The sequence below is a fragment of the Pagrus pagrus genome (genome assembly GCF_965226575.1).
Source record: "Pagrus pagrus genome assembly, chromosome: 21".
NCBI lineage: Eukaryota > Metazoa > Chordata > Actinopteri > Spariformes > Sparidae > Pagrus > Pagrus pagrus.
The window spans coordinates 20,886,473-20,896,198 of NC_140208.1; the positions used below are offsets into that span (position 1 = coordinate 20,886,473).

At 41.8% G+C, this 9,726-nt stretch overlaps 1 protein-coding gene across 1 annotated transcript; it reads right to left on the reverse strand.

Moving 5' to 3' along the window:
- Positions 1 to 569: 569 nt before the first annotated feature.
- On the reverse strand, positions 570 to 3,537 carry LOC311250086 (WAP, Kazal, immunoglobulin, Kunitz and NTR domain-containing protein 2-like). The gene is made up of 2 exons (XM_084341602.1): positions 3,159 to 3,537; positions 570 to 2,844 (listed from the first exon to the last, which is right to left on the reverse strand). Exons 1-2 carry the CDS (start codon positions 3,342 to 3,344, stop codon positions 1,300 to 1,302), a joined length of 1,731 nt encoding a protein of 576 aa, XP_084197728.1. The 5' UTR covers positions 3,345 to 3,537; the 3' UTR covers positions 570 to 1,299.
- Positions 3,538 to 9,726: the final 6,189 nt, after the last annotated feature.

Consider the following 9,726-nt stretch of genomic DNA (forward strand, 5'->3'; position numbering starts at 1 on the left):
ACACCCTCGTTGAAGCCCACCAAGGCCTGTTCCTAGTAACCCAGAGATGCCTGCTGGCACGGCATGAAACACATAACTCTTGTATGGGAGTGGATCTGAGGTTTACAGCTTGGGCTCCTTATCCAATTAGACTGGATCATGGAGGCAAAACAAAATAAGGAGAAAGTTTTACAATGCCATAGGGGTCTTTAGAATGGATGGGTTCTGTTTGGGGGCTTTGGGGGATGCAGTGGGGGTGATCTAAGCTAGGGATATGTTATTCCCAAGTCTCTTTCATCACAGTCTGTCAAAGTAACCACACAGGTACAGGGAGCAGCTGCTGTGTTTCCCTCAACAGGTACAGAGGGACTGAATAACTCAAATTTAACCTAATTTGGTTACATCATCTGAAAGTTTCAAAAGATAAAACTATTCTGTCTGCCTTATAACTTTTGAACTTTTAATATTCAAAATATTATTCAATTTCTGTAGATATATATATACAGAGTAATACAAGGACACAGAAGAAAAATCCCAAATCTTTATTTTCTTCACACATTACACAAAATTATACAACATGCCACTTAATTTCAGAGAGAATGTGAAATACAAAAAAATAAGACAAAAGAAAAGCTTACGTGATAATAAATAGCCAAAAGGTATGAGCAAGTAGATGAAAAATACATGGCTGATTGTGAAAAAATGTAGTGGTTAATAAAATATATTACACCTCATTCATTTGGATGACCCAAATCTACCTACTGTATATGTAATACCCTGTACAGGTTTATGGGTGTATTTATACAACATGAAAACTGAGAAATATGTTATCAATGTATGACACAGGAGTGTGTTCAGGTATCAAAAGTGCCAGGTGGTTATATGGCTGGCGAATAGAAGAATCAAAAGATCTGTTACAGTTAAATTATGTACATTAAAACTCAATCGTGTCTGTTTTGTGCTTCAGTGCAAGTCTGCAACCTCGATTTCTGGTGGAGGCAAGAGAGGGCATGAGGGAAGTCAGAGTCTGGGGGATTCAGGTAACAAGAGGATCATGATGGATGTCTCATGGTATTTCAATCAACAACACCAATAACAGAAAAGCTCTGTTGCGAAAAGACCACATAAAAAGACATTTGCATGTCACATGACTTTTGCAAACTTTCCAAAACAGAAAGACACTCATTAAATGTAGCAAGGATGGTCCTAACATTTAAAACATTACTGCAATTAATGCTCAAAAGCCAAACAGCCTGTTGCAGTTGAATCAGGTTTTCTAACTCTAAACCTTATGTACAGATCATAACCCAAACCCTAACCCTACTGAGGGCTGTTGGTGATCGCTTTGAGAATATCACATGTGTTCTTTGAGATAACCTCTCTCAGTTTCCGTACTCTGCGAGGGCTGGAAGCACCCACGTAGCTCTCCGGCTGAAGGACAGCCATCCCATCATTTGCGTTGCCCATAATGATGACCTGCCCCTCAGTGGCCGCACCTGTGATGTTTGGGCACGGGCAGTTCCAGTCCATGTTGAGGAAGGTGACCTCAAGAGGCTCCTTGCCAAAGAAACGTAAACCCATCTTCTCATCCTTGAGGATCTCTTCCACAGTTACAAGGGCATGGCCCGAGTCCTTCTCCTCTGTCAGCTCCGTCATGCGACCCAGGATGACGAAGTCGCTCCGGCAGAAGCTCGTCACCATCTTACCTCTGGGCTTGCAGGCCTTGCAGTGGTGGTTTTTGGGGTAGGGGCACATCTCCTCACAGGCTTCTTTAGATTCAAAGTTGTTGTCATTGCCCTCACATCCTCCATAGATGAAGGACTGACACTGCCGCAGGCTGCTGCTGTACGACCAGCGGGGCTCGTATGCCTTACAAGGGCCCTGCAGGCTGGGGAGCCCGCAGGGGCCCGACAGCTCTGGACCGCAGCACTGCATACACTCCTCATACGTGTCGAACACCTTCCTGGGCTGCTGGTTGTTGCTGTGGCAGTGGGTGAAGGAAAAGCAGTTGTTGGTCTTGGGCTCGTAGTACCAGCTGACCTTCTCCAGCTCACTCCCACAGTCCTCTGGGTTATCGGGGGGTTTCACACACTCTTCAGGTAGGCAGAGAGTCACATTCTTGGGCTCGGGGATCTTGGGTGGCTCTGTGAGCAGCACAATGAGTGGGTGGTTGGCCTGCACTGAGCCAGATGGGTTCTGAGCCTTGCAGGTGTAGACGCCTGAATCATGCGGCTGGGCGTTGTAGATCACCAGCTGACCAATGTTAGTAACCACCATATTTCCTTGCACGTGATTAGGCCTCATGACTACCCTCTCCACCCCCTCAGGTAGCTGCTTCTCCCAGGTGATCTCAGGCCGGGGTCGCCCCGCCACATCACACAGGAAGCTGGCTGTGTCACCCACATTTATGGTCTGGTGAGCAGGGCTGCTGATCACGATAGGAGGCTGAGGCTCAGTGGGAGGTGGGATAGTTGCCTGCATAGGAGCAGTGGTAGGACGAAGAGTGGTCGCCTGGGGCAATGAAGGGCTGGTGTTGGGCCAGGTGAGGTGGAAGCGGCAGGTGACAACAGACAGGGTGATGCCCTTGGAGCATGCCTCTGCATCCATGTAGCATTTGTTGTAGTAGGTCATGCCGTCAGAGGCGCAGGTGAAGTGTGGCTCCCTCTCACAGCGGTCCCGGCACTTGCACACTGGCTGGCCGTCCCAGATGTCACACTCAGACCCCTGCTGAGGGCACATGAAACTGGCGCAGGTGGCCTCCTTGGGCATTCCCACGGTACCTTTCGTCCTGTCCACGTAACGGGCTGCCACACAACTCCGGTTCCCACAAACATTTTGGCAACACTTCTCAAAGGACTCACACTCCTGTAAGAGGAGAAGAGAGACATTATGGACACAGGAGGCTGCATGTATTTGTGATGCATTTTCATACAGTTGACTTATAATTAATAAAACAGATAATAGATTATTTATAAATGGCATTCACTGTAGTATGCAATTGGATAATATATGTGTATGTGTATATATATATATATATATATATATATATATATATATATATATATATATATATATATATATATATATATATATATATAATACATAAAGTGCGAGCAAAACCCATTCACACTTTAACATTCACACTAAAAAAGAGGTTAAGGACATCTTGATGACATTACCTGATCAGATTCACACTCTCTTGTGCAGGTGCTCATTGCATCCACCCACAGGTTGGGGTTCATGTCATTGGGGCAGATCCCGGCGTGTGAGTAGGTGATTTGAGGCAAAACTCCGATCTGGTGCTCCATCCACACTGACACACACGCCAGGAACCAGATCCACCGTGGAAACAGCATCCACCACATCTCCAGAGCGGAACACAACTCAACAAGTGGTGAAGTTTTTTTTGTTTTTTTTTAAGGTGGAGATTTCTATGCGCTAGTAGTCAAACTCCACTTCTCTAGATATGAATAAAGGTAAAACGACGACAAAACCTCAAAAACGCATCACACGTGTGGGTCTGTTAGCCAGGAGGATGTGTGACAGCTGATCGATCCAGTTTAATATCCCACTCCTGCAGCAGTGATGCACTATTTATACTCCCGATCTGCAGCAGTCACCGTTAGCATGACTCGCCAAGTTACTCCTAACATGACAGTTATGAGTAGCTCCTGAGCTTTATCAGAAGTCCGTGGTGAGCGTTGGGCTGGGACTGCCGGGGCACCTGCCTGTTAAAAGGATTGCTGGTAACCCCGTTTAACCCTTTGCGGGCTCCAGCGGCGCGAAAAGCGCTCTGTGCGCAAGGACGCACGGAGAGAAGGAACTCAAAGGCATCTTGTTGCTTTAAAAACATATGCATATTATTTAACCATTGTACAGGCTAGAACCTCATCTGCAGTTCATACAAATTGAGAATGTCTGAATTCTTCTAATTTCATTTAATACTTGTTGTAATTTGAAGTGATGCTGCACATGCACGCACTTTAACTGCAGCCCACTTTGTTTTGAAAGTGTACAGAAAATGCAGATACGATATTACACTATGTGTAGAAACTTCATCTGTAAATATTAAATCAATGTATCTTTACTCACCTATTGAAAGAATAGAAACTCTTCTTCAAATTCATTATAAATCCAACAAACTTAGTCATCCTGACATAAAGTGGGGAAATTAGTGTTTAGAATTGTGATCAACAATAAAATAAATGTTGAGTTAATTTCCTTCAGGTTTGACATGATAATACAAAGAGAAATATGTTGATATTAATTAATAAATACAGATGCATTTATTCTTGTCAGTTTGGTACATTATCACAAAGTCTGTAGTTAAATATGTCTTCATGCAGCTTTTTAAAGAAGTACCTGAAATACTGAGGCAGCTGACATGTTGTTTGAAAAGTCTCACTGTAACAGACTGAATAATTACCTGGGTTCTTCTGTTGCTATGCGGTTTCAATACAAATGACAGGTTTTCTTTCTTTATGCTTATTCAATTCATGCAAAAAATAAAATGTAAAATGTTTGAATTACTGTTAATAAAGTCTTTAACAAATTGCTCACAATAAGTGAAGTGCTCGTAATTTTAAAGTTTACAATGACATGTTGAGAACTTCTCAATTCACTGTTTTTACAATAAATGTAATATTGATTGAGAGTTTTTCCAGTCTCGACAGAAGGCTGCCTACATGTGACAAGTGAGCCGCATAACAGTTTCGATTCTTGGACGTGGATTTTATAGTACACATGCTCTACATTCTACAAAGCATGTCTTTGTACACAGGATTAGTTGTGCCATACGACCACTTTGTGTGGATTTATGAAAGTATTCTCTAGACAAACAAATTCCAGAAAAACTGTTGCAAGGACAGGCAGAGGGACATTATTTTGACAAGAAAATCTTGACTGCAGCATTATAACAGGTTATCAACCAACACTCAAGTTTTGATTTATGTGTTTGGCTTCATATCAAGGACTTAAAATAGCAAACACAACTCTTTAATTACATGTCTTTTCAAAACTGACTCGTAGGCCTGCAGAGGTGAGATGAGGACAATACAAGTACGAAAAAAAATGTGATCAGGTGATGTGCTCTGGCGTGTGCGTTTTAATGAATGAAGGTGCTATTAGGATTTGTTCATTCCTTTTCTGTGTCTTCGATTGGTTTCCTCCACAGTTCAGCTGAGAACAGGGAAGCTATTACACCGCCTTCCAGTGCAATAACAGTGGACTCCTGCTGTGTCAAAGTGTTGGTGGGGGAGATTGTTTGTTCCTGATGCAGACATGGTGTTTGTGTGTGTGTGTGTGTGTGTGTGTGTGCATGACAAGCAAATAAATAAAACCTGTTTATCTCAAGCTTGCCGAGCTTCCAGAGCTGCAGGTCTCAATCCTGTAAGAAGGATTATTTTTGCTCCATTTCACTGCCAATGACAAACAACTGCACATATTCTGCATGTATGATTATCAGCTTATCATAACAACCATTTGTGTCTTGGTTTTTCCCGTGAACTGACTGCAAACCCAACACTCTTCTTGTTCCCTTTTTTATTCACTTTCCGTACAATCAAACTGCAAAAATTCCTTTTTGACATACACATATAGATATTATAAATTAGATAATAAGTAGGGAGAGGTCAAATTTGCTGACATGAATAAAGAAAAAATACATTTTGTCACTTCCTCAAGGCTAGAAGAAGTCGGCTCACCTTACATGGCCCTCACACAGTCTGAACCTGCCGTGTACAAATGACATGTTTCATACGGAGGCGGAATTAATAAACTCCTGTCAAACCCAGTGAGGACGGATACATCTCGGGGCAACAAAAACATAGGAAATGATAGGCTTATTCTTTTTAACTCAACACACAAGGGCCTCTGTGGGATAAAATAATTTTATACGCTGAAAAGCACAGAGTCATCCAATGGCAGGCCCTCAGGTGCGAGGTTATTTGAGGATTCAAGCCTCAATAAAAGTAGCAGCTACTGGAAACTTTCTTCAACTAGATTCCTGTGAAATTCGGAGAATTGGACTTCACACCACTGAATTTATACACAAGATACACAGTAAGATCAATGTAGGCTGCAACTTTATGATCCTTGGTCACTGGCTTCATGAGTCCAATTCCAAACTACTACTGGCATTATACTATTAAGCACCTAATAATGAGCTTACTGTACCATGTAGTTTGCATTTGCAGTAAAAAATAAATACATTTCATGAACAACCTACATATATAGTAAATGCACACACACATACCAAATATTCACAAAAGCAACAACAAATAATAATAAAAATAAAACAAAACAAAAGATACAAATTTACTTAGACATAGAGAATACAACAAATATTAGCTAAATTATATTTTGAATAACATATGACAACATTTTTAGGAGTAAGCCAGTTCACTCCCTGGCTACGAGTTAGATGAGACGTATATTTATATATGCCCAATTTATATGAAGCTACAGCCAGTAGCCAGTTATCTTAGCTTAGCATTAATACTGTAAACAAGGGGAAATAGCTAGCCTGTCTCTATCCTATGGGAACAAAGGGCGCCTACCAGCGCCTCTAAAGCACACTAAAAATAATACAACTTGTGGTTTTTATGCTAGTTTTCATACAGAGTGAAACAACGTACAAAGAGTGAAAACAAGCGGAGACATGTAGCCTGGCTGTATAATTTAGATTCAACAATCAAAATGTAACTTGTGTATTAGTGAGCTTTAGGAGTGCTGGTTACCTTTGAACAGAGCCGCTAACTGCTGACTAGCATTATATTTATTGTACATATATGAGAATGATATCAACCTTTTCATTGAACTCTTAGCAAGAAAGCTAATACGCAGTTTTCTTTTTGAGCTATTCCTTTAACCATTTTAGACAACTGTAGGTGGTCCAACTATAGCAAAAGAACTTTCAAGACCTTGGTATACACAAGTATAACATTGAGCAATACTCCGCAGAATCTGAATAATGTGTGGAAAAAAAGACAAAGAGCTTCTTGCTGGAATTGTTTTTAATCTTCTCAATTCTGGATGGTGTGCCTGCAGCACAAACTGATGCGGCAAGTCGACAGACGGCCAGTCGAGCCAAACCTCCCTGCCATTTCATGTAGCTTTGCCCATAGGCAGTAGCTGGCAGCCAAGTGCTCATTCATCCTGGGCCATCAGCATCAGTCAATGCTGGCGAGACAAAGAGAGTGTATTTATGGCATCGATAATTGGAAGAGAACATTGAGAAATGCTTACCACAGCTTCTCTGTAAAACATCAGGCCACGGTGTGTCTGTGTGGGGGGCAAGAGACATCTTGCTGCAGAGGGATCTGAGGTAAACTTGTGTTTTTAATCCTGCCATGGTGCTATACTGTGTGAGTTTCTACTGGATTTGATTGATTTTCCTTAATCCCAAATAAATCCTGACAACAACCAATTTCTCAAGTAGTAGTAGTTCTCTGTAAGTGATGAAACACATCCTCCATAAAAATCCATTGAGTCTCTAACTGTTGATGTTGATGCTGATGCAAAAAGTAAATACACAACCCTTGTTCATCTGTTTGTCTGAACAATATGTGCCACTCAATTCAACTGATTAAATATATTCACATTTGGAAGTCATGTTGTCCTTATTGGGTGTTACAGCAGAACCATATATTTGTTTATGTGTGTGTTTGAGACAACTTTGTGTGCAGCACAGATGTGACTTGGTGCCAGTCCATGTGAGAAATTACAGGTAGAAACATTTTAGATTAGTAAAGATTAGATTAAGCGTCAGAGATACTGAATGAGACCAAGCTTTAGTGACCGGACTAGAGGTAGGAGTCCCTAGCTGACTGTGAGCTCACTCTAGTGGATAACTGGAATAATGACATTCTCATTCACAGTCCTTATTATTTTTCACCATGTCTACTTGGCTCACCAGGACTGAATCATTCTTTTAGGTTTAGGCTTTTTATTTTTAAATATGCACTTTATTAGGCACTCCAACAAATCCTATCTTCGTGAAGGTTATGTTTCAGTTTTATAATTTAGTTTTAAAATGGTTTGACTCCTTCTATAGAACCCCAGTACTTGCAGGCTCATATCTCTTTTTCACTCAGCCACCTTGAAAAGCAGATTTTTCCTGCAGCCTTCCTCACCATCCAGTGTCAAAGAAGGATTTTACCATGTCTTTTTCTTACAAGCTTTGGGTCACCTGTGCCTTGCCGACGCTGCTCTGCCTGGGTCAGTGGCTGTAGGAGCCAAATGTGTGCTGAAACGATCAAGAAGTTAATGTGTTATTCACTGTTTGAACACTGGGTGTCACTGTACTACCAGCCTACGGGCTCAGGTATAAAGGTCGGAAAGTTCCTGTTGACCTTACGTGTTTGACCCTGGAAGAGCAAAGGGTTTTTGACCGCTGTTATGCTAAGGTTGTATACTGTAAGCTGAGTGTTGGGTGTTTGTTGGAACTGGAAATGGACATTGTTCACATTTATGCACAGTGGAAGAAATAAAGAGATTATCATGCTGGTGGATTCTGTGAGGAACGCAACACACAGTGTATGGTCATCAAACAAACCGAAGCGCATCAACCAGGTCATGCTGGGGTTAGACATCTCAGTGGCTAGGTAATAGGCTAGCTCCTATAATAGCATTAGGCTGAGGGTGACTGTCACATCACCTGTCTTGCGCTCTTTGAGGCAAGCACAAATGGCGGCTTCACTTCAATGAGTCTGTTTGCTCCCTCCATGTTCGCCCAGTGCTGGTGGAATTGGGTGCGACGGCTTGGTCAAAGCCATGCACTAGCTACGATAAGCAGGATGACAACCAAGTCTAACAGGAATATGACCCGGTTTCTGTTTTTAAGGATAATGGCATCCCAGCAAACTACTACTATCCACATGATGACTTGCCTGACCTTTTAGACACCGACAGGATGGCAACCCTGCTGCCTCCTCAGTTGCCCCCCCAAGATTCCTGCCATGTTGGTTCAGCCACTTTTGTCTCTGCTTGTGGCGTCAGATGTGGATTCTTTAGAAAACAGTTGCCAGCTGTGTGACATAACAATAGTTTATATGAAAATTTCAAATCAGGTTTTAGAGTGCATCATAGCACCGAAACAGCATTGGTTAGGGTCTTGTCTCTGTGCCAGTCTTTTGACCATCACATCCTATTACAAAGACTTGAAGATTTAATTGGTACTAAAGGAACTGCATTGAGCTGGTTCAAGTCCATTTTATCAGACAGATCTCACTTTGTACAAGTTAAAGTTAATCGCGGGGTTCCACAAGGTTCTGTGCTCGGACCAATACTTTTCACTTTATATATGCTTCCATTAAGGAACATCATTAGAAAAGACTCCCTTAATTGTAATTGTTTTGCAGTTGATACACAATTATCTTATCCATTAAGGCTGATGACACTAATCAGTTAGCTAAACTTCAGGCATGTATTAAGGACATAAAAACCTGGATGACCTGCAGTTTTCTGCTGCTAAACGCAGACAAAACAGAAATGATTGTGTTGGGCCCTTATTAGAGACACATGATCTAATGATATAGCTACTCTGGATGACATTACTCTGGCCTCCAGCACCACAATAAGGAATTTGAGAGTCATCTTTGATCAGGATTTGTCCCTCATCCAGGATTTGAAGGACTGCCTTCTTCGACCCTACAAAACATTGCAAAAAACAGGAACATCCCGTCTCAAAAAGATGCAGAGAAATTAGTCCACGCTTTTGTTACCAAGGCTGGATTATTGTAAGTCCCT

Coding starts and splice junctions, on each gene's coding strand:
- LOC311250086 (XM_084341602.1), bottom strand. CDS start 3,344: ATGTGGTGGATGCTGTTTCCACGGTGGATCTGGTTCCTGGCGTGTGTG. Junction 2,845..3,158: donor GAGAGTGTGAATCTGATCAG/GTAATGTCATCA, acceptor CTCCTCTTACAG/GAGTGTGAGTCCTTTGAGAA.